Source organism: Mustela nigripes, chromosome 10 (genome assembly GCF_022355385.1).
Source record: "Mustela nigripes isolate SB6536 chromosome 10, MUSNIG.SB6536, whole genome shotgun sequence".
Taxonomy (NCBI): Eukaryota; Metazoa; Chordata; class Mammalia; order Carnivora; family Mustelidae; genus Mustela; species Mustela nigripes.
In genome coordinates, this window is record NC_081566.1 from 30930201 (window position 1) to 30954939 (window position 24739).

The window sequence follows — 24739 nt, forward strand, 5'->3', positions numbered from 1 at the left end:
TTATATCCAAAATACCAACCAACTGGCTAGATACCTTGTTTGTGCTTTAAAAAAAAGAGAGAGAGAGAGATGTATTTTTATGGAGTTAATTTGTTGAGAAGAACATAAAATAGCATAGCAATCAAAATTCTCTTAAAAAACATTAAGTTATATAAATTCTTTTAAGTGACAGCTAGCCATCCACTTACATTTGGAAATTGGGTGCTCTCTTTGGAAATAGGGTATAAATGATTGGCTCTTCTTGAAGAGATGTACCTGATCCTTTCACTTGGGTTTACTGTTGGTCAAATTTCTTAAGTTTCTTTAAACTACTTTTTAGCCAAAAGAAAAAGAGAAAAATTAAACCATTTATTTTTTTTCCCCTTCAGTCTCTAAAACAACTCTCACTGACATGGAAAGGAGGTGAAGAAAGAACATGTTTGCCTCATTCCAAAAAATTAATCAGTTTTATGAAAGAAAGAGGGCATTGTTTGCTGACATGTACTATGAAAGCAGAAGACGACCAAGGTCCAAATTCTGAAATAAGCATTTCACAGCCCCCTCTGAAATCCGTTCCTTTATCCACATTATTCTCTCAGAGAAGTCTTACCATAAAACAGGCCTTCACCCCATCTGCCTGCCAGACGGACTGACTTGGGCAAGCAAGCTTGGAACATTTTAGATTTTACAAATATTATCCTATTTTAAAAGTTAATTTTGACTAAGGAATTTAAAAATAAACCTCAGTTTCAATGAACTCAAGATTCAATCTTACCAGATTTCTAAAATTAACCCCATAATCAGATGACATATTAACATTAGCACAGTGGCTCTGGGTCCCCTGGGCTGGGAGGCCCACTTATTCTCTATAATCCTCTCCTCATCCAGACAGCGAGTCAGGGACCGTCTGCTACACTTGTTCTTCTGGGGGCTAGGGTCAGTCAGTGGGGACAAGAGTGAAAAGCAATACATCATGCATTTATTTCAGCCAGGAGTCAACCATAGCTTGATTTCTGAAACAAGACTAATGGAGTGAAGAGCAGCAGCTAGGAGAAAGAGAAGAAACAGGAACACACCAGAAGAGAATGGTGACTCCCATCTTTGCAGAGACAGAAGGGAAGGCCAGGAGAAACGAATGCCTGCCCGAGACATGAAGACAGCAAGTGGCCTGGCCAGGACTCATGTGGGCGTGTGTGTGCGAAGCCGCGTGCACACCCCTCACCTGGCACGGGGAGCAGGGGAGAAAGAGCTGGAAGAGTGAAAGGCGAGTCATAAAGTAGTGGCCGTGGTGCCTCCCAGGATGGCTGTGTCTCCCAGAAAAGCTCTGTCTGACACTGTATTGTAGACCTGCCATCGACAAATGAAATATGCAGATAGCTTTGCTTTCAGGTTCATCTAAATAACATGGCAACGGCTTTTGTGGGTGTAACTGGGGCCGCTAGAGGGTACCAATCCACTACAATGTTTTATAGTTGGGAGGTTTTAGTCCTTTAGATTTTTGAAGAAAAGGGATTTTATCTTTGGACATTACCCTATGATACAGTAAGCAAAACATAAGCAGTCAAACCCCAATTAACCAGAATCATGTGGACAAAAAAAAGGGTATCATTCACTGTCAAATATGGCCGTCACTCTACCTCGCTGGAGCTCCATTTGTTACCACAGAGGTCAGAAGGAACCTCAGTTGCTCCAAGAGAAAAGAGCCTTGCCCACGGAAACACCCTAGCAGAACGCACATGTCCAGTATGGAAGCCCCTGGCACAGGTGAATGGCGCCCAGGAGACTTAGAACTGAATTCTGAGGTTCACTGGGCCCTGTGAGCAGCGCGCATCTAAAGCATGCAGTGGGACCACCCCATCCTCCAACACGCCTGCCCAGCAGTCCCACCATCTGTAAGTAAAGGCTCATGATTATGTTGCTCTTAGTAAGAGAGGAAAACAGGAGGGAAGAATTTATGCGTCTATGATCTGGTTCTCCTGAATTAATATATGGAAGAGCGCCGCAGTTTCACTTCTGGACCTCGGGCACCTACCTAGAGTCCACACAGGCCCAGACTCAGCTCTCACCACGTCCACACCACCCCCGCCCCTCTGAAGGTGAGGACCCCGCGGTCTGTACCTCTGCTTTCAGCACCTGACACCAGGTACGTAAGTACTCATTGACTACTTGCTGAGCAAGTGAAGCACTAACCTGCAATTTTTCCACTCATCACACAGCATCTTAGAAAAGCCATCTGGTTTGAGTCTAGTGATTAGGGCAAATCACAGACACTGGGATCAGCATCAATGCCAGGTTCATGCCACAATGCTAGTGAAGTGTTCACTGGGATTTATCTTTCAAATGTCCCAGCTAAAGAGAAATAACTCAATCGCCAGGGCTCAGGAAAGGGGAAAAGGGTGGATCATTGCAGAGCACGAGCATCACAGGAAGGCAGTTTGAGAAATAATGCTCAGAGCTGTCATTTGGCCTAGGGTGTTATGATATACTGTACACCAAGAAACCAGATTTCAGGAAGTAGATTCTCTCCTAACATAAAACAAGAATTATCCCTTCCTACTTTTTTTTAAGAAGAGCTGAAAGCAAGTAGTGTCCTAGGGGAGAGCAAACAGAACACCTCTGAGCAAGTGAGCCAGACGCTGGAAGAATCCAGAAGGACAATAGGAGAAGGTGACACACGCTACAAATGGCATAGGGCACAATGTTTGGGGTGGGGACAAGGTTGTGCCCTGTTGTCAGCTCCTTTCATGGGCTCCTCCATGCCAAGCCTACTCAGCAGCACAGCTCTTGAGCCTCTGGCAGTGGGGCACACTCAGAGTGACCATCTGCCTGCAAAACTGCCTTCAGGGAAGTAGAAGTGTGCTTGCTGGGCACCCAGAACTCACATCATCCCTGCCATGATCACGAGTTTGGGACTTGCCAAGCATCATTCATGGCATCCTCTGCCTCAATTGGAAACAGCTCAGAGCTTGCACTGGGAATCTGCTATTTCATTCATAGTCTCATCCTGTTCATAATTACATTTGCGATGCCCGGCACGCACTCAGAAAATACTGTTGATTGTATAAATAAGTAAATGTTGAAACTAATATAATCCTGTATGTCAATTATAGCTTATAAAGACATGTCCTAAGTGAAGTATGTGATAGACAAAACTGTGAAGAGACACTCCTGTACAGACGTCTGTAGAAGATTCCATCTGTTACACAGAGTTGATCAAAAGGCTCAAATTCTTGAGAAACATTCTGGATAGGAAACATTTCTCAAGGAATATTCCACTTTTTCCTCCAACTTTTCTTGATAGACAAATATGACATTTTTATCTGTTTTTAATGCTATTCTATTTATTTTTTATTAAAGATTTTATTAATCTATTATTTGAGAGAGGGAGAACAGACGAGCAGAGGGGGAGAGAGAGAGAGCATCTTAAACACTCCACCCAGCATGGAGCCTGACATGGGGCTTGATTTCATGACCTCTCACAAGCTCATGACCTGAGCTGAAACCAAGAGTCACCCACTGAACTGACTGAGCCAACCCCATGCCATCCTATTTAAAGCTGTATGAACACAGGACTCTCATCCCTTTAAGAATACATACAGAGACGCTATGGTAAAGTCCTGCCTGTGTATTAAAACAATGTGTTACCTGCCTATAGGTTTAATATTTTCTGAAGTTTTTAAAAAGTGGGATCAGCCTCAAAATATAGAGGTATCTGTCTCCCCTCACATCCTGCAACCATATAACTGATGATTCTAAAGTGTCAATATCAGTGGCCAGATAATTTTAAAGTCAAACACTTCCACAGTTTAATTCAAAGTAGAAGGAGCCTAGAACTGGTCAGGTAGCACAACGCTATCAGGACAAGCCTTCAGAGAAATAGCTTTGGCCCACCCTTTACGTAGTTCTGTGACTAAAACACTCTCGCCCCTGACTTGGAAAATGTATTTAGAAACTGCAAGAACACACTGCAGAGGACAGTCCTCCGAGACCCACTGTCATTCCCCATCTCCCTCTGTGTTTTTTTTAAAACGGTAAAACCAGATAATGTCAACAGCAACCCAAACCTGATAAAGGTGAAAAGGATCCATTCCTCAACAACCCCTTTCTGGATCTGATCCTTTTTTTATGGAGCTATAATTGACATACAGGGTAATATTAGTTTCAACATGATTTGATGTTTGTATACGTTATGAAATTAGCACCACAATAAATCTGTCACCACTCATAGTTACAAAAGCTTTTTCTTGCCATGAGAGCTTTTAAGATCTCCTTTATTAACCACTTCCAAGCACATAGCCCTGTGTTCTTAGCTACAGTCCGCACACCATATGTACATGACTTTCCCAGGACATACTTCCCAACTGGAGGTCTGACTGACTCTGTAGGTGACAGTGAGCCTGTCCCAGGTACACAGTGCATTGTGACTCAGCAACAGAGAGGCAAACTATGTGGCAGTGAGTCGTGTTTTCAACACTATGCTAAGTGGAAACCGTGGGACACTGACGTGTACACACTGTATGACCGCATTTGCATGAGCTTTCCAGGCAAAACCAGCACGCGGTAGCAGAGCTCAAAGTGGTGATTGTGTGGGAAGACAGCAGGAATGAGGAGGAGGTGGCTGGAGGAGACGTTCTCTGTCACCCCAGAAAAAAATGCTCCAAGTGGGCGGAGGTGTGGACCACAAGGCTCAATGCCGATGGAGTTGTGCGTGTCAGACTGGCGCATCTCCCTGGGTGTGAACTCTCCCCTCACTGGCAAAGGAGAGTGCTTTCCCAGCTCACTGAAAGCTCATAACCCACAAATATGAACTAATACTTGGTCTTACAAAGCACTCAGTGTTTCAGAAAATACCAGCATCGCTCACCTGCAGTTCGTGTGGAAGACACAGAGCAGAAAGCACGCATTGGGCTAGAGCGGGTGCCAGACACGACACAGGTGTGCCCAGCACATTTCCGTCTACCAGGCCCCAAAACAGTTCATAAAATGTAGTTTTCAGAGACCTACGCTGCAGATCAACAGGGTCCCCCCTTGAGAGATGGTCTGATCTCAACATGGTCAACCAAAGCACATGAACAGAGCTGGTGGACACGCTGCTTGGAAGCATGCAGAAGCGCCTGCTTCATTGTCATAAAGGTTGCTGACCACCAAGACTCCTGTTCAGGCAGCCTTGTCACAGATGTAACCCCCACGAGTAGTAGCAACAGCTGCTGACAGTAAAAGCTTCATGGAACGTTGTAAGTCAAGGCCACCAGGACAGCGAACTGACAGACAGGCAGGCAGCACACGAGGGTCGATCAACGGATGAGACAGGGACATATTATTTCACATGCATTCTGGTTTCCTCCCACTGACACCTGTGGGCTCCTCCCTTTGGGGAAATTGACACAAGCAGGAGCATTTGTGCAGACTTGGTGGGGCACAAAGGTGAGCAGAACCTGTGTACACTTACCTGAAGCCGGCCACGTGCGGCTGCCCGGGCTGGTGTGGGAAACGGCCAGGCCATGCGTGGTGCAGGCAGAAGGGCGGAGAGGGCTGCAGGCAGCACGCAGCCTGGTAGATGGGCGTACGGCTGGGGCACAGAGGCGCAGAATACTCGGAGTGTGGCTGCAAGCAGCATGAGGCCAGAGCAGAAGGCGGGGCGGGGCCAGCCTCGGGCCGGCCCTCTGGGTGACTGCTCTGGCTGGCCAGGGGCCGATGGAATGGGCATGGGTGGCAGCATGGGGACAGCATGGCAGGCGCTCTTTGGTGGCTGTCCATGGGCAGAAAGGAGGACTTCACGGTGCCATTGACCTGCAGGCATCCATTCGGACTCACTTTAGTCCTCAGGGCCTCTCTGGCTGCAAGCTGCTGGGTGGCGAGGTCCCCGTCACAGGGTGGGACGGCGCCGAGGGTGGGAGCACTGGTTGTCACACTGCCATTGCCCAGACCCACAAAATCACTGTTTCCATCGCTCACCGCCATGTTCTGACTTCTTGGCCCTAAGAGAGAAAATGATATAAAATCAGCCAGTGACAGGCATACAGGCAAAGATGCAGACAAGACAGGAAAGATACTGGAAGGAGTCGAGAGCGCAGGGAAAGCAGCAGCCTCTGCAAGGGGCCCAGCGGCCCCGTGCACCTGAAGAGCCACCATCCCGCCCACGCCTCCCCACCTCTGCTTTTGGCCCTTCTCTCCCTGTCCTTGTCCTCAGTGTGAAGGACGGGGTAAGACTTATCGCATTTTAGGGGAGGACAGGGAAAGACAGAGCACCAACATCACCCTTCGACTCTTCACCCAGGCGTGAGCCGTTAGGACACAGGAGTAATGGAAAAATGAAGGGCCACCACGAGGACAGTGAGTTGTGTAGTTTAAAATAATTTGGATATTTTTTCCCCTAAAGATCTTTATTTATTTATTTGACAGAGAGAGACACAGCGAGAGAGGGAACACAAGCAGGGGGAGTTTGGAGAGGGAGAAGCACAGCTCCATCCTAGGACCTGAACTGAAGGCAGATGCTTAACTAATTGATCCACCCAGGCACCCCTATTTTGAATAATCTTTTTAAAAAGATTTTATTTATTTATTTCACAGGCAGAGATCACAAGCAGGCAGAGAGGCAGGCAGAGAGAGAGGGGGAAGCAGGCTCCCTGCTGAGCAGAGAGTCTGATGCAGGGCTTGATCCCAGGACCCTGGGATCATGACCTGAGCCGAAGGCAGAGGCTTTAACCCACTGAGCCACCCAGGTGCCCCTAATTTGAATAATCTTAAGAATGTCTTAAGACATTAGAAAAATCTCAAGAAAATATGATCTTTCCCCTAAGTCTCTCAGGTCCTAGAATAAGAAGAAACAAAAGAAAATAAAAAGCAATCAGCTAAGCCAAGATATCAGACACCAGAGTTTTCTCTCAACTGATGACTAGAATGCTTAAAAAATGAATAAGCATGCCATGTAAGCTGCCAAGAACGTATTACTTTGTCCTCTATGTTATGTAGCATTGTTTGCACATGAGAAAAATAATAGTACGAGTGGGATATGCTTGAAATGAGGTTTTTGTTCTTAACTTTTTTTCCCCTCTTACTAGAAGGTCCAGGGCTTCAATGGAAAGGAAAATTAATAGTCAAATTACCAGTAGCAGGTTTCTGTCCATCAACAAACAAAAGCAAAAACACACAACCTCCTCCCTCCCCTCTCACCCACCTCCCCTCTGACCCGGTGCACAAGATGGAATCTGCAGTAAGAACAATGGGTGCCCCCACTGCCTGCGGTCTATTTATCCCACACGTGAATTCAAGCCAACAAGAGAAACCCTGCGCCCAGTGGCTCTCTAAACCTTTGGGCAAGGCACTCCTTGAAGCAGGTAGAACAGCCTCCAGAATAGTCCCTCCCTGGTCTCTCCCCACCTCCTGCGGACACACAGGCACCAGAAGAAATCACCAGGGCTCAGTCTGAGCACGCGGCCATCGGACCTGGCAAACCTGCCTAACCCCTGCCCCAGGAAGGTCCCAGTGTGCACTGTCACGCACTCCATGCCCCCACAGCAGGGGATTTCCTGAGCAGAGCACGCCACAGCAATGCATGTCCAATCTGATACTGGTGCCCAGAAAATGTTAGCCACAACTCCAGCATCATTACCGTATTTCCCTTCTGGACAGAAAAAGCCTCCTCAAACACACGCACAAATTCAGCATCATAAGAAATGGAAGAATTATATGGATGTCAAAAAATTTCTTTGTAAATTATTTTAAACAAAGACTCTATAAACCTCAGAATATATGTAAAACCATGTTTGCTGACTTCCCTCCTCCCTTGTTAACACTTCTGAAAGTGGTCACAGGTCACAGGTCCCACCCTCCCTTGCAGGGACCAGGGGGAGGGGTCATAGTAAAGGCAGTTTCCCTCTCTGGGCTAAGCATAGGGCTCTGGTAGGTCTGCATGTCACCCGCCCAGGGAGGGGCTGCAGGCAGGCCTCCCCTCACCTTTTCAGTGTGCTGGCAAGGCAAGAACTCACCCTGAGGCCACTCAGGAGGGATCTGTCACTCAGCTTCCTCTCCCCAAAGAATGTATCTTCCCTTTTGCTAACAACAAAAAAAGCTGCATACAAATGTCTGAGAACAATAAGACAGGAATCATGGGGCCTCTAAAGAGGCACTAGACTTTCCAAAGCTAAGGGAAATACAAGATGCTTTGTACTCTGAAGTGCAAGGCAGCCCAGAACGTATAAACACAGGACATAAATGTGATCACATCCCAGAACCACTTCACACACAGGCATCATGGGCTCCTCTTCCCGCACCAGGGACCCACATCATCTCTCCAGAACTCAGCCCGGCTGCCCCAGCTTGTGGGGTCCCTGGGCCAATGGGGAACCAACTCTGCTAACCTCACCACACGGAGGACTGAGGGGGAATGTTTTCTCTGATTTGCTGGTCTGTCTTTACCGTCAGGATCATTAATATCCCCTCAGAAAAATAATTTTGTCCATCAGTCCTATCAATGCTAACCACAGCTGTTGCGGAAGTTATGCTGGCACCAAGCATCACCCAACCACCCAAATCCTCAAAGTTTTAACAAAAAAGTGGGCGTTAAACAGTGTCCCAGCCTCTAGCAGCCTTCCCAGTGTCCCCAATGTCCCTGCAGACTCTCTAGTTCCCTCTGAGTCCCCATCTTCCAACTGGATGCTTCTCCCAGAAAAGAGAGTTTTTGGTAACCAGAATCCCAAGATCATTCTTAGTTTTACACAAACGCATCATTAGGTGATTATATAAGAGCTACACAGACTTGTGCAGGCTGGCCAAGGGGCCTAATCACCAGTTCTAACATTTCCCCCACTACTGGTAAAATTCACTCCAAGTGCCAAATCATGACTTACAAATGGATTTTTGGAACATAACCTGCTTCTTAATTTGGAGACTTCTTTCGATGGAGTAGGCACTAGTAGAGAGTAAACAACCACTTGAACTCTGACTGGCTTGTATTTGAAATAAGTCACACGAGCTTCCTATGATTCGGGTTCTTCAATCTTAAAATAGGAACAATCAAACTGACTTTATAAATAAGTTGTGAATTAGAAGGAAAAAATAATTAAAAGCGAAAACAGAAAAAAAATTATTCTAAGAAATGTCTGTGGATTAAGTTTAGTGGGTGTATTTGGCCTGGAAAATAGCAAAGTTTCAATCCGAATTCAAGAAGGGATCCCACGGCCTTACAAGGATCTTCTTTCTTGAGAAAAAGATCTGGTCTGAGCCTAAGACAGAGAGAGCCGAGAGGAAAGCAGATGAGACAGAGGAAGAGTCCACTTAATATAAAGGAACTATCCAGACAGATGTAATGCCACATGATTATGTCTGCAGTGAGGTTTAAAGAAAGTTCTGGATCAAATACCCTCAACTGCAAATCACCCATTTTCCCTGGGGCCATCACACATGGAGGAGGCCAAAAGAAAGCTGTTCTGAGTTGCTACTGGCTTGAGGTGTGACAGGGCCCCACGGCCAGAAATATCAGTGTATTTCCCTGTTGTTAGTGAACACAATGCACCAGTAACAATACACTCAAAGCCACTAATCCCACAACCCTTATCTCACCTCTTCTACCAGCGTTCTTTAACGAGGGCTTTGGCAGTTCGGGGGCCATAAGGCCTTTGGTCAAGTACCCTCTACTGATTACATTTTAAAATTTAATTCCTTTTTTCTTGGAGCCTCAGTTCTTCCCATGTACTAATCAGAATAATAATCAACGTCCATCTCATAGGACCACCATTAAGGGCTTAGAAGAGGAAGGAAAGCTTCCAGGCTCATTTACAAGGCCAGCCTTACCCTGATAGTAAAACCACACAAGAACACGGCAAGGAAGAGAACTACAGGCCAATATCCCTGATGAACAGAGAGGCAAAAACCCCAAGGAAATATTAGCAAACTGGGTTCAAGAATACATTAAAAGGATTATACATCGTGATCAAACAGGATTCATTCCTGGGATACAAGGATGGTTCCACATTCATACATCATTCATGTGTTAATGTGACACATCACATTAACAGAATGACAGAGAAGAATCATACAGTCATCTCAATAGTTGTAGAAAAAGCTTCTGACAAAGTTCAACATACAAAGTTGAACAAAGTGGGTACAAGATGAACAGACCTCAATGTAGTAAAGAGCATATATGATAAACCCTCAGCTAACATCATCTGTAATGGTGAAAATCTGAAAGCTTCTCCTTTACCATCAGGAACAAAAGAAGGATGTCTACTCTTGACACCTTTATTTAACACAGTATTGGAAGTCCTAGCCAGAGCAATTAGGCAAGAAAAAGAAATAAAAGGTCTCCAAGTCAGAAGAGAAGTGAAACTGTCACTCCTTGCAGACGCTATGATATTATGCATAGAATCCCCTGAAGACTCCACCACAAAACTGTGAGACTAAGTGAATTCAGTGAAGTTGCAGGATATGAAATCAATATACAAAATCATAAAGGCTATGCATTGATGATGGAAGAATTATCATAATTGCCTGATTGAGTTTAAGAATATAAAGAGATAGGGGCGCCTGGGTGGCTCACTGGGTTAAAGCCTCTGCCTTCAGCCCAGGTCATGATCTCAGGGTCCTGAGATGGAGCCCCACATCGGGCTCTCTGCTCAGCTGGGAGCCTGCTTCCCTCGCTCTCTGTGGGCCTCTCTGCCTGCCTCTCTGTGTGCTTGTGATCTCTCTCTGTCAAATAAATAAATAAAATCTTTAAAAAAAAAAAAGAATATAAAGAGATAAAGAATAATGCCTCCTAGCTTTAAAGCCAAAATTATGCTTAAAACAGCAGCTGAGGGGGGCCGGGGTGCTGCAGTTTATGAAGCATCTGACTTCGGCTCAGGTCATGATCCCAGGGTCCTGGAATCAAGCCCCATGTCTGGCTTCCTGTTCCATGGGAAGCCTGCTTCTCCCTCTCCCTCTGCCTGCTGCTCTGCCACTTGTGCTCTGTCAAATAAATAAATAAAATCTTTAAAACAAAATATGGGGTGGGCGCCTGGGTGGCTCAGTGGGTTAAGCCGCTGCCTTCGGCTCAGGTCATGATCTCAGAGTCCTGGGATCGAGTCCCGCATCGGGCTCTCTGCTCAGCGGAGAGCCTGCTTCCCTCTCTCTCTCTCTGGCTGCTTCTCCGTCTACTTGTGATTTCTGTCAAATTAATAAATAAAATCTTTAAAAAAAAAAAACAAAAAAAACAAAATATGGGGCACCTGGGTGGCTCAGTCAGTTAGGTGTCTGCCTTCAGCTCAGGTCATCATCCCAGAGTCCCAAGATCAAGCCCCACATTAAGCTCCCTACATAGCAGTAAGCCTGCTTCTCCTCTGCTCACCCCTTTCCCTGCCTTGTGTCCTCTCTTTCTAATAAATAAATAAAATCTTAAAAAAAAAAAAACACCCAAACCCAGCAGCTGAGACATCTGTTGCTTAGAAGAAACACTGTGGGTGGATCTGAGTCCGAAAGCTGACTTTACTACTTTCCACCTTTGAGAACATGGGTCAAATGATTTACACTCTTACAGTCTCTACTCTTGGCTCTTCTGAGAGTTAAATTTCAAATGCAAATTAGCATAACCATCTAAGAGAGCAACATGGCACTCCAAAATAGGTATTTTAAATATCCTCCTCTTTTGACCACAGTACTACTAGTAATTTAGATTTTGGATATACTTGAACAATGTGTAAAGATAAATGTACAGATATGGATGTTACAGACTGCACCACTCTCTGTACCAGTGAAAACTGGAAATGATCTAAAATATCAGCAATGGCAGACTTAAATTCTGTCATATCTGTACACTGGGTACTCTGCACCAAAAAGAGAGAGAGAGAGAGAGAGAGAGAGAGAGAGAAAAGAATGCATTAGATCAGGCTATATTACTTGGAAAGAAGTCCAAAGTACATCTTTATGTGTAAATAAAACCTAGCTACAGAACAGCCTGCAGGGTATGAATCCAGTCCACTGAAAAAGGAGAGAGATACTTATTTACTGTTAGGATATACAGATAGTTTCCAGAAGGACATACAAAATGCTAGCACTGTTTCCTGCTGCAGAGCTGGACTGGGAATTTTTGGAAGGGTAGAGAAGACTTTCACATTTCATTTTCTGTAGTACCTATAACTTTGGCTATAACTGTATCTTCTTTATAGTAATAAAATATTAATAAAACAACATAGAAAGTCACTAGCACTGAGACTAGCATTTCATAAAAGGTAATTATCATTAAAATGTAAAAGCAAACAATTTGTCTTTTACCTTACAGGATGACTAAACATCTATTCAGTGGGCGCCCTTTACATTGTTTATCAGTGGGCGTTTTACATTGCTTATCTTCCAAAATGTATCTGCTGTGTTACAGTAACACCCATACAATATACTGAGTAACTGGATGAAGCAGGAAATGAACAGGAAGTTGAGGGGCAAGAATGGATGATACAATGTATTCAGGACAGGTTCCCATGTCAGGTTTCTGGAAACACACATGATGATCCACTGGACCAAAGGTATCTACGAACCAAGAAAGAGAACCATGACCAGTGCCATAGGTGGCTGGCAGATACCGCAGACCCTGCAGAGACCCCCTTCGCTCGTGTTTCAACGTAGAGAGAAACGTCATTGGAGTTACGTCCTACTCTGGCTTGGGACCCAGAAAACTTACAATTTAGCTATAGAATATACAATTACATGTAATATACATAATTAGTATAATTAAATATAATAAGATAATAATAAATACTTTTATAATATAAGGAAATTACATTTAAAAGACAGAAAGTAGGGATGCCTGAGTGGCTCAGTTGGTTAAGCATCTGCCTTCAGCTCAGGTCATGATCCCAGGGTCCTAGGATCGAGTCCCGTGTTGGGCTCCCTGCTGAGCAGGGAGTCTGCTTCTCCTTCTGCCCCCCAGGATTTCAGGGCCTTCTTCTAAAGGACTCTCTGTAAGTTCAATCACAGATTCTAGTACAACCCTCACCTTTAGCAGATCCATATCACCAAACCCAACAGCTGGCAGCAAGACGGGTTCCCTAGCATGGTTCCAAGCTCCAGCCCATTACCTTCCCAGAAGCGTGATGCTCCCCACAGCACAGCTTCACCGAGTAAAACACAGAACACCATCTCACCATTTTTCAAACTCAAGGATCACCTGGGGCTGGGCCTACAGTGCAGATCTGGCTCCAGTCCACCTGAGCGGGTCAGCAGGGCTCCAGCAAGATGCCCACACTGCAAGTCCTTGGAGCACATCTTGTGCAGCAAGGCAAACCACAGACCTGCAGCAGGCCTCAGTTATGGCAAAAGAGGCACAATTCCAGCAGCACAGGTCAGGCAGGGAAAGGACAGGAGTGCCAGAAACAAAGGCCTGCTGTTCCAAAGAAGTAACACATTTTAAGAGGTTCTAGCTGGTAACTAAGTTTAAGGACAGTTGACTCAAGTGCTACAGGCACAGATTTCAATCATCCTGGTGCAACTCACCAATAGGGATCAAAGCACCGCGCCCAGTTCACGGGTGAGACAATCTTCTTTCCTCAGGTGGTACCAGATATCAGGGTATGGATGTATAAAAACATACCAGGTATAAAGGCATTCGGCCACCTGTATCCATTATTTATCAAATATATTTGAACATGAAATTGTTCCTCTAAAATGGCTGGATGCTCGTCCTGAATGAATGCTTCATTTCTGATCACTGCCAGCAGGTTGGCCTGTTAATACTGGTACTGTGGCCAGAAGGTTAAGTAGCTTCTCCAGGTGCAGCGAGGATGTCCTGTGGGCTCTTGTGCAGTGCTGCTAAGCTGGTCTATAGAAGGGACCAGAAGCCGTGTCTCCAGGGACTTTTTTTTTACCCTTAAAAGGCTACTAAAACTGTTTTTTTTTTTTTTTAAATCATCTCAGTGCGTCAAGTGCTTTCCTTATAATACCTCTTTGTAGATACTACTAAACCCACTACAGAGAACCTGAAGGTTCAAAGTATTGAAGTGGAACTAATCTAAATGACACTACTGGGATTCCCTCTCAGACCACCCCGCCAAGACTCTCCTGCCACCTCAAGATGCTCCCAGGAAAGGGCCTGGCTCCTGGAGATTTAATGGGACCCCTGGAGGCAACAGATAGAAAACTCAGTCTGAAGCCCCACATGGAAAAACAGCCTCTGAATTCAGTATTTCCTGACAGTTTCAGAAGGTACAATTCAGCATCCAAGAGCATCAGAGACAGATTTCACTGAATTATGAATCACGTTATGCAAACCTGAAAGGCAAGGCAGGGGGGCTGAACTTTGTTGTCATGCACAATTTCAAAACATAACTGTGACCTGAGAACCAAATATGTATCTTTACTCCGACACTCAGGCTTGTGAAGGAACTGACAAGACCGGTCACGCACGAGGAAACAGAATCTTCTCCCCTTCTGAGACAAGTTGCCTTTTCTTATTTTTGTTTGAGTTCAGGAACTTCCTACCACAAAGCTCTCCTTCCACAAGAACACTGATCAGTTGTCTTCACTGATGAGAATTTTATATGTTACAAAGAACTATACAGAAATGTTGTTATTATCTGAGTGGTAGTGAGAGTTAATGAGTGCTGCTGTCATTCCCCTTCCTCAGAAATGGCACTAAAGCAGAAGCTGTCTTCCGTGAGAGACAGGGGTGCACACTGGAGCACCTATCCTCTTGAGCACATGCCCCCTGAGAGCCCCCTGCGTGCTCCAATGCTCTCCTCACACCATGAAGAAGCAACCGACTGATCCCAGAAATCTGAGTCACAGATCACTCTTAGAATGAAAACATAACTATGTTCTATTCAATGTACATTATCAAGAAGGTAGTTTCCATTTACGACAATAAACACCACCTTTGAAAATGAAATCTATTATTTTTATATAACCTCTTTTAATATAACAGTTGATACCGATAAAGACATCATAAACCGTAAAAAATGTTTCATCATTACAACAACTGTTCCCGGTATTTACAAACAGCTTCATGATATGGGAAAAAAATAGTCTGACAAATTTTCCCTCCCAGATTAACAACTAAAAATTATAAAAGTTAAATAACCTTAGGCAGATCTTACTTACAGTGTCACTGCAAATCTGAAAACCCGGAGTCTGGGAAGCAGTCCTGTCACCAGTTGAGAATCTAGTCGTCTGAGCAGAGACCCATGCAGGAAGATGCCGGGTCTTTCTCAGCTGCAGAAATGCCAATCTCTGTTTTCTTGTGTGTTTTATGTCCAAGGTGCCTTTGACAACAGGTCTTCCTAGGAAGAGAAATGTAAAATAAAGCTTATATTTTACATGGGATAATGACAGCCAAGAATATCTTCTTGATGAACACATGTCTCCTGAAATTCCTATTTCAGGAGGCCCATCGCTGCACTGCGGTGATGACAGTTTTCAGAGTTCCCTTTTCCAAGTTCATCCACAGAAATTATCAGTATGCACGGCAGGCACAACGTCTCCATACATCTATGGCCTTCAAAAAGAAAGGCTTCTTGTGTCTCTGAGTTTCAGTTTCACATGAGCTCATGGGTAAAACTAAGACTATATAAAATAAAACCAGAGGTGTTTTCTCTCGTTATTAGTATCAATCAAAGGTCTTTCACAGAAGTTCTGGAAAGCCTTCCTAGAGCCAGCCACGACCAGTGTCTAGACTTGGCCACAAGTCTTGAAGGGAACGTAACACATACAACAAATGTTTACAAAGGTACGAGTCTCTTAGAATACTCTCAACCCTTTCTGCACTTTAAAATCACTTTAGTAATATTAAAAAAAAAAAAAAATTGCAGACCCAGGGCCTTGACCCCAGAGGTTCTAACTGAATTCATACTGGAATGGACTGTGGTCATTAGTATTTTTTAAAAGCTCCTCAGATGATTCCCATGTGTGGCTAGGGTTGAGAATCACTGATTTATGCTTCTTATTAATTAATGCTGACCAAGTCATAGAGCAAGCAACTGACACTCAAAATATTCAACATGCAAAAAATATTGCTTCAAATGCAGAATGCTGCTCTCTACTCAAAGAAATTTGGAACTGGTACTCCATGTCAGACGTGCTTTGGAGCATTTAGATGATCTTAACTTCTCTTCTGTAACAGTAAAGAGTCCTTCTGAAGTTCTGAAAGTGGGGATGAGGGCACGCTAAGGAGAAAGCCTTTGTCACACAGTCTGAGAGACAACAGTGAGGAATTCACACGCATCAGTGTTGTGAAAAGGTAAAAACATGATGTAGCGAGGCCTCAGACCCACAGGTTATTTGAGATTGAAGTTTAGGATACAGCCTATTTGACTAACGAGTTTATTTAACCCTCAAGAAAAAGTATGTCCCCAACCCCTTGTTAGTCTTCAAAATGAAGTCCTAAGCCCTTGTATTTTTTTTTAAGATTTTATTTATTTATTTGACAGAGAGAGACACTGGGAGAGAGAGAACACAGGCAGGGGGAGTGGGAGAGGGAGAAGCAGGCTTCCCGGTGAGCAGGGAGCCCGATGCAGGACTCCATCCCAGCATCCTGGGACCATGACCTGAGCTGAAGGCAGATGCTTAACGACTGAGCCCCCCAAATGCCCCCCCAAGCCCTCATATTAAAAGAGCATGTTCTCTAAAATTTTGTGCCAAAAAAAAAAAAAAAAGGAAAAGAAAGAAAAAGACGTGTGATTGTATTTTAAGTATCTTAAATGTTCCAATGCTTAGACCAGAGAGCCTCAGACACCAGGCCTGCATCTCACCTCACATCCTGACAAGTAAGAATTAAAAGATGCTCCGTCCGTAAGCAGCAACTCCCCTCTGTGATAGGTCAGGCCAATGTGTAGGCCATAAGATTGCATCTGAAAATACTGCCTCAAGTGAAAACACACAACAGGCAACCTCGCAATCTGGCGAGCTCTCTGGGAAACTGCAGCTCTTCCCCAGCAGAAACAGGATCCTATTACGGAGCTTAACTGACATGGTGAACAGACCACAAGTAAGCTCGAAGACACCAGGAATGTTAATACTTCACACATCTCAGAAACTCAAAACTGAGCAGCGAGCTCAAAGGAAAAACACGTCACTGAGATAAATCAAATCAAGAACATTCTACTCCTACATATTGTGAGGCAAAAGAATGTGAGAGAATTTTTCAGATGTCCTCCCCGACACAGAAACTGAGATCAATCACCATGAAGGACTCCGGGCTGTTTGGTTTAGATGGTAACTGTTGTTTTTTAACACCGCTCTTGGAATCATCTAAGCTTTCCCCACAAATGCTAACGGGTCTGATGGCAGGCTCCCACGCCCTGCTGTTCTGTGAAGTCTGAGCAGTAGCAAATCCGATTTCCTAGAGCAGCGCCCCAAAGGGGTTCTTTCTCCAGAGTCCAGGAAACAGCGTCGCAAGGACCTCCTTCATTCCACTGAGCAATTGAGCAGTCCCTCCAGGTACTAGTTTGAGACATAGTTAAAAATGCCCTTTTACTTAAAGAACTCTGAAATTCACCTGCAGCTTAGGGAAACATCAAATTCATAAAGACTTTTATTCTTCCTTGCATTGGATCAGTAACTTCCCTGTGTGTGAGAACCTGGGTGTGACATTCATAAAGCTGTTTGTCTTTATTGACATTATTACCATGAATGGTTGTGAGCTTGACCTGTTCTCCTGGAGGCAGCAGATGGACTGAAATCACAGTGACTGGCTATGCGGGATCCTCATTTGCCTACAAAGGGAACCAACTCATGTTTTTCAGTGAAATAGGTGAAGGTCTTTCTTTAGCAAGCATTTACTGAGCAGCTACTGTGTTCACTGAGAATGATTCTCTTGGAATCTGTGATGTGCACCTGCAGGGTATGAACCTGCTTCCTGAGTTTTACTCAATTTACTTTGTTTTGTATTTTTCCCAAGAAGAACAGGCTAGGCACCTTGCCCGTCTTGTCCTAAACACCCATGTGTACTTCCTGTGTTAGGGTGTGATCAGAACTTGCCATTTTAAAGACTAGGTGTGTTCACAGAGGCAGTGTGGCAAGGCTGCCGGCTGCGCTCTGGGTTATGGGTGAGGTATGCACCCTGCTCCCACCAAGCCTGCAAAAGGCACAGGACCAGCATGTGTGACCCACTGGCAAGTGGCTCCCCCACAGATGCCAACAAGGGCTGACTGGTTCAGTATAAACTACAGACAATGGGTTCAAGTTAAAAAGGTGGGATGAATCGGTCTGAGGATACACAGTATTTTCTAGATGAGGTGAGGTTTACATGTGTTTTCTAAGCTGTTTCATAGGTCACCCATTTCAGACACTTCCACATTTTTCATAATCAGTGCAAGCAGCTCCTGCTCACAATCTTCCAGTTCACATCTAAGATGGAAACTAGATGAAGTATGGAAGATATATGAAAAAACTCTGTCTTACTTGTGTACACTGAAACAAGAAGTTACAAATGAGATGTAATCTAATAGAGTATTCCAATGTTCAAGTTTGGCAATGAAAGCAGGTAGATTAATTAGAAACAAAAGTGTAAAAATAAATGACATAATGCAAAAAGATTATTTATTTTAGCATTTTAAGAGTAGAAATGTGTCAGCAGACATTAAAACCACACGGGGCAGTAAATCCACTGTCCACAAGTAAAATACGTATTAGTTTGGCATTTATTTACATATCTTAGTGACTCCTGAGGCTTCAAAGGGAACTAGAGTTTTCTTAATTATAAATACTATGATTGAAAACAACCTTCGTGTGGGTAAAAAGGATATATTCATTCTTTTTCTTTGAACAGGAATACCTGTTAGACAAAATTTTACCAAATTATTAACTGTGCTCTCAATTTCTTGCATTATCACCGAAGAAACTCATATACAATCAATGATTGGCATGAAATACCTCAGTTTTGACAACGCTTTTAATCTGCTTAATTTCTTTAAAATTCACATTTGGCTCTCGGACAAATATTGCACAAATTATACTAGTCTTAATTTTCCTGCCAATGGCATAGAAATTGTCCATTCTATTTTAAGCAGAAGTGAACACAGCAGGGATAAGAAGGATGCCCTTTAAGGTACAGACTTGCAACGGGCAGTAAACCAGTCAGAAAACTCATGCAGGGTAAAGAATCCACACAGCAACACTGAACTACCACCATCAAACCTGCTAAGACACTAAAACTTCACTAACCCCAACACTGGACAGAAAGGGTAACCATGTAACAGGAGAGCGGTGCTAAATATCACTACCACAGGGTTCATTGGTATAATACATAAATGTACTAAATCAATACACCCATGCCTACAATTTACACAATGGTAAATGTCAAATGTATTCAATAAGAAAGAAAACATATGAACTTGGCCCATGTATTCCGACTTCCACTCTGAGTGGTAAATCCAATTATAATGCATGAAACATGTCATCAACTCAAACACAGCCTGAGGTTGCACACAGCCTGTGTATTTAAGACAAGCGTCGCCACGACTTACGCTTGCTGTGGACGCTTAGCTCTGAGATAGAAATCTGTGTCAGACTTCTATCCATATAGCTTGGAAGATTCTAATATTTTCTCATCTTTTTACCATATTTAATTCACACGAGTGAGTAAAGTAATTCCTAGGGTTCTAAACCTAATTTTCTACCAGCTAGCAACGAGAGAAGAGCATATTTTCAAGATCCTCTCATTTAGAAGAGGCTAAAGACGACCCTAAAGCATGAAAGAACAGAAACTAGTTTAAATCTGCACATTTTAATAAACCCCAAAAATGGCTGACCTTACCTTACTGTGGCAGATCAAAATTCAAATAACCTTCATAAGATTTTTAGTGTGTTATTAAGATGCCATTCAAAGTTCATACCAAGAAAAAACCCTATGAGTTGAAATTAAAATTTGATCCTTGAAGAAGAGGACAAAGTTCCATTTTTAAATAGATTCTCAAAACAACAAATGCACACATACAGAAGCATGAGTAAATGTATTACCTTCGCGTGTAAAGAACAGAGCCTGGCTGGGGCTACTCTTCGAGGGACCAAGGGACCCCAACAGCAAGAGCTTCAGGAGAGGCGGGCGGACTGAGGGTGAGCACAGGCAGAGGGCTTTGAATTTCAAGTGTGAGGGGTTGGGACTCTCAGTGTCTGAGCTCCTATAGGACAGGAGCGCCTTGTCTCACCCCGCCCCCCACCCCCACCCCCACCCCCCTGCCCCAGGGGCAGGGTCTGGGCAACAGGGAACAGCTGGCACACAGAGGCTGGATCTGAGCACAAGGTCAGCCAGCCAGGATATGAAGGTGACATATAATTTCTAGCCTTTTCCTGCTTCGACCAAGGAAACAGCAACAAGGACTGTTTTTACTTATAACTTGCTTTGATCTTTTGGATTTAAAGTTACTTAGTAGATTAAAGCCATGTTAGCTGATATTATTTGCTTGCTTAGGCTAACTTAAGTGTTATGGATTCAGTTTTCTGACACATAGGGCTACTACATTTAAACTAACATAAATAAACACCAACTGTGTTTATTTCCAAGTTCCGGGATTCTTATGTTTTTTTTCATGAATGGCTCTTGACACTCTACTTTAAGGGCAGAAAGTTCAGAGTTTTTAAGAGGCAGTCTTCTTTATTAAAGAGGAAAGTATTATTTAAAGCAGTGATAAGTGTTTCCTTTCAATTTTCCTAAGCAAAACAGCAGTTTGTTAAGTGACTTTGACACTACTTTTTATAGACGTGTGACCCTGATGATGTCATTATTTTAAATTCACAATGTAAAAATCTTGTAAATATCTGATATCAGCAAATAAATACTTTCCATTTACAGCCACTGGCAAATAAGTAATCATTTACTGAAACCATGAAATCTAATTCTTCATGATCTAATAAAAAAATGTAACAGGCAATATTGATTAATTATATAAAGACAGCACTTTCAAAATTAAAGAAATTAACATCAAAAGCACATGTAATCAAAGAAAAAATAGGTAATACTGAACTTTGTTAAAATAAAGAAATTTTATACATCAAACAACATTATCAAGAAAGTGAAGACAACTCACAGAAGAGGAGATATCTGCAAATCATGTATCTTAGAGGCTAGTATCCACATTATAGAAAACACAACAATAAAAAGACAAGTAATACAATCTAATGGTCAAAGTTTTAGAATAGACATTTTTTCAAAAAAAAAGTATGAATGGCTAATATGCACATGAAAAGTTGTTCGACATCACTAATAATTAAGGAAATGCAAAATAAAAGCATATCCATACCAGCGGCAACCACTAAGATGGCCATAACAGGAAAGAAGGGAGGGAGGAGGGAGGAAGGAAGGAGGGAAGAAAAGGTGGGGGAGAAGGAAGGAGGGGGTAAGGAGAGAGGAGGAAGGAAGGAGATAGGGAGGGAGGGAGGGAGGAAGGGGAAAGGAGGGAAGAGGGAAGAAGGAGGGACGGAGGGCGGAAGGGAGGGAAGGAAGCCGGTCTGGAGTTCCCTAAACAAATGAAACAGTTACTGTCAGGGTAGGACAAAAGCACCACGCCTAGTACAGTGTTTGTGGATTCCCTATTTGCAAGTTTGCATACTAGCTCCAGTTTGCTCCTAACCCCAAATCATCCTGGCAGGGGTTTCACATTACTCCTGACATGCGCACACACATAGTGAAAAATTCGAGTCCTCCAACACACATGCTCCCATGTGACAGTGAACACAGTGACACCCTGTCTTGTTTTAGCTCACAGGCAATAAACAACCGTGTTCTTTAGTGCCATGTTTTTTTCACATTTCTGTGCTTTTCATTGGCAATTTCACTGTTTAAACTGGCCTCAAAGAGCAGTGAGCAGCCTGTCTGTTGTTCATAAGCTCATGAAGGTGTGATGTGTTTGTTAGGTATGATTTCTTCAAGCATGAGTTATACCACTGCTGGCCATGAACCTGATGTCCCCAAACCAACAATATGTTAGATAATGTGTCTCTCCACAGAAACACACACAAAACAAGGTCATGTACTGACTGATCATCCAAAATGGAAGCAAGGCTCAAAGGCACCTAATCATGCATTTCCCTGATTTGGTGTCAGCGGCGACCGTAAGGAATAGAAACACCGCAAGCAACAAGAGGAGTGAAAACCCTGGTTCATACGAACACCTGGGTGTTCACAACAGCACTGTAATCATAACAGCAAGAAAGCAACTCAAATTTGCGTCAATGACACATGGACAAACAAAAGCTATACACACACACGATGGGACATTATTCAGCCAGAAGGATGAAGGGCACACGTGACAACATAGACAAACCTGGGAAACAGGACGTTAAGTGAAAGCCCAGACATGAAAGGTCATACACTGCATGGTTGCATTTATAGGAAACATCTAGAAAATTCATATCCATAGAGACAGAAAGCAGGTGAGTGGTTGCCAGGGGCTGGGGTGGGAGTGGGTTGGGACTCAGGGAGTAACTGCTATGGGGGAGGCAAGTTCTTTTTGGGTGATAAAAATGTTCTGGAATTCAACAGAGGTGATGGTGCATGACCCTGTGAATTTCTGGAATACGATTTTATCTCAACAACAAAAAAAATAAGTATAAAGTTCCAGCCTTTAGCTCAGAGGCCCTCCAACTTGAGTGTGTGTCCGAACGTCCAGGAAGGCTAGGAGAAGGTAGACTGCTGCATCCCAACCTCCCAGGGCTCTGATCAGGTAATGCAGACCCTGCTGATCTGAGCCCACATTCTGTCTGATTAGGTAATGCAGACCCTGCTGATCTGAGTCCACAATCTGAGAACCAGCATATGAACGTCCCTGTTTTACGCCCCAAAGTAATACAATACTGCATGTCAATTACACTTCAACTAAAAATAACATAATTGCAAACATCGAAAAAATAAAGACATTGTATGAGCTCCTCCAGGGTAGGAAGGTAACCTTTCTCCTATATCCTCTGAATTTATACATAGAAGAAACAATCCTGGGGAAAAAGACAAAGATGGAAGAAGAGAAGCATTTACTCAAGTAAATACATTAAAACATTCAGTCTCTGAAACCACAGAGTGTTTGAATTCCATGTCATATGGATGCCAAATGTTGTTTAAGACCAAAAAATCTCCAAAAAAGGGGGAAGAACTACAATGAATGTGAAGGTATTTTAGCATTCTTTGATGGTCTGAAGAGGACTTTGGCTCAGTTTATTAAAGCAGCTAATCCCATAGCATCATGCTTGTTGTTGCAAGAGATGCAAACAAAGGTTCTAGAGTTGTTGATCCATACATTACCTCAAGAAACCCCTTAAATTAGTTACGGTGCTACAGAAACCAAAGACCCAAACTCTTCAACTCATAAACCTGCAAAGTCTTATTTATATTATTAACCAAGTCACTGATTGGTGTATTTTAATTACTTTACTTAAAGATGCTGGGTCCATGTTGAAGCAGACCATTTAAAGTACCCCTCTGGCATGGTCACATGCACTACATTACTATTTCACAAATAACCATCAGGATTACTTCCAAGGGCTTCTGTATGTTTCTCAATATACTATTAAGAGTAAAAAGTGAAGTGCTAGTAAATTTAAAAAGCTCTCCTGTTCTCTGAAAACAATATTGTTTTTTCTGAGGTCCCATTATCAAGGGATCTTTCTCCCTCCAGGACTAGACAGATGTTGGGTGGGAGATAGGACAGAGACAGGAGCCGGCATTGGGGGAAAGCATGGGGCCCTCGGAGAAGGGTAGATGGGTCTGCTGACTGACAAACTCTTTCACACTGGAACACAGTCCAAAACATCGCTCCAGGTTTTGCTGTATTTACTAACGCTCCCATCCGATAATGTCCTTGTATGCCACACAGCACGTATGATGCAGTGAAGCACTGGGTCAGCATGGTCCTCCTAAAGGACACGTCCAGAGAAGGGGATCATAGGAACGTTCTGGAGGTAATACTCCACATCATACTTTAATGTCTCTGCACATTGTTGGGGACACTGAGGACTAGAGTTCAGAGCATGCGGCTGCCCTGTCCTGGCCACAACTGGGGGTCAGTGCCCCCAGCCAGCCCAGTGACCTTCTAATATCACACCCCCCAGTCTTCAGAAGCCACACATTGCACAAGATGGCCTCCGGATCCCTCCCAGCTCTGAGTTTTTATGATTCTGGGCATTAGTGCAAACGCATAAAAGGAGTCCCAAGTTTACTCTTCACATCTACACATTCGAAGCCGAGGTAGTGAGTTTGGAGCAAAACCAAGACATCCACCTTGTAGACTCCTCTCACTAGACACTTGGATTCCTTCATGTTAACATCTTCCTTTAAAATCCCATTTCGTGTTGAACAGCCTGCAACCGAAATCAACTCTGACAGACGCACGCTTTGTGACCATGCACCTTCCAGTCTGACAACCCAAGATCTGCTCCTCATCCTGGCCACATGCTCCAGCCACTGGCCCTCGCCGCACCCTCCTCCCAGCTCCTCCCTGCAGTCTGGGGTTGGCACCCACTCACTTCACTACCCGCCTCACACAGGCCTTTTGGCGGCATCCCCTCCACTGCATCTCCTGCTCCTCTGGTTTTCTCCCAGGTTTGTCAACACTACTGAAAAGCCACCAGACGGGGAAGCAGAGACCTTCCCTGGAGCAGGCTCTCACCTCTCAGCAGGCTAGAGTTGTTGATCCATACATTACCTCAAGAAACCCCTTAAATTAGTTACGGTGCTACAGAAACCAAAGACCCAAACTCTTCAACTCATAAACCTGCAAAGTCTTATTTATATTATTAACCAAGTCACTGATTGGTGTATTTTAATTACTTTACTTAAAGATGCTGGGTCCATGTTGAAGCAGACCATTTAAAG

The 24739-nt window shown here is 43.8% G+C and overlaps 1 protein-coding gene across 6 annotated transcripts in view; it reads right to left on the reverse strand.

Moving 5' to 3' along the window:
* DISP1 (dispatched RND transporter family member 1) overlaps window positions 1–24739 on the reverse strand; it is a 176287-nt gene that overhangs the window by 36967 nt on the left and 114581 nt on the right. For 4 of the 6 annotated variants that reach the window (XM_059412947.1, XM_059412943.1, XM_059412944.1 and 1 more), the window contains 2 exons: window positions 15043–15221; window positions 5429–5957 (listed from right to left, as the gene is read on the reverse strand). In XM_059412947.1, the coding sequence (XP_059268930.1) occupies window positions 5429–5940 (512 nt within the window). In that variant the 5' untranslated portion in view covers window positions 5941–5957; window positions 15043–15221. Of the gene's footprint in view, window positions 1–5428; window positions 5958–15042; window positions 15222–19896; window positions 19989–24739 lie in introns of those variants that run through there. The other 2 variants (XM_059412946.1, XM_059412949.1) reach the window with 2 other exon arrangements.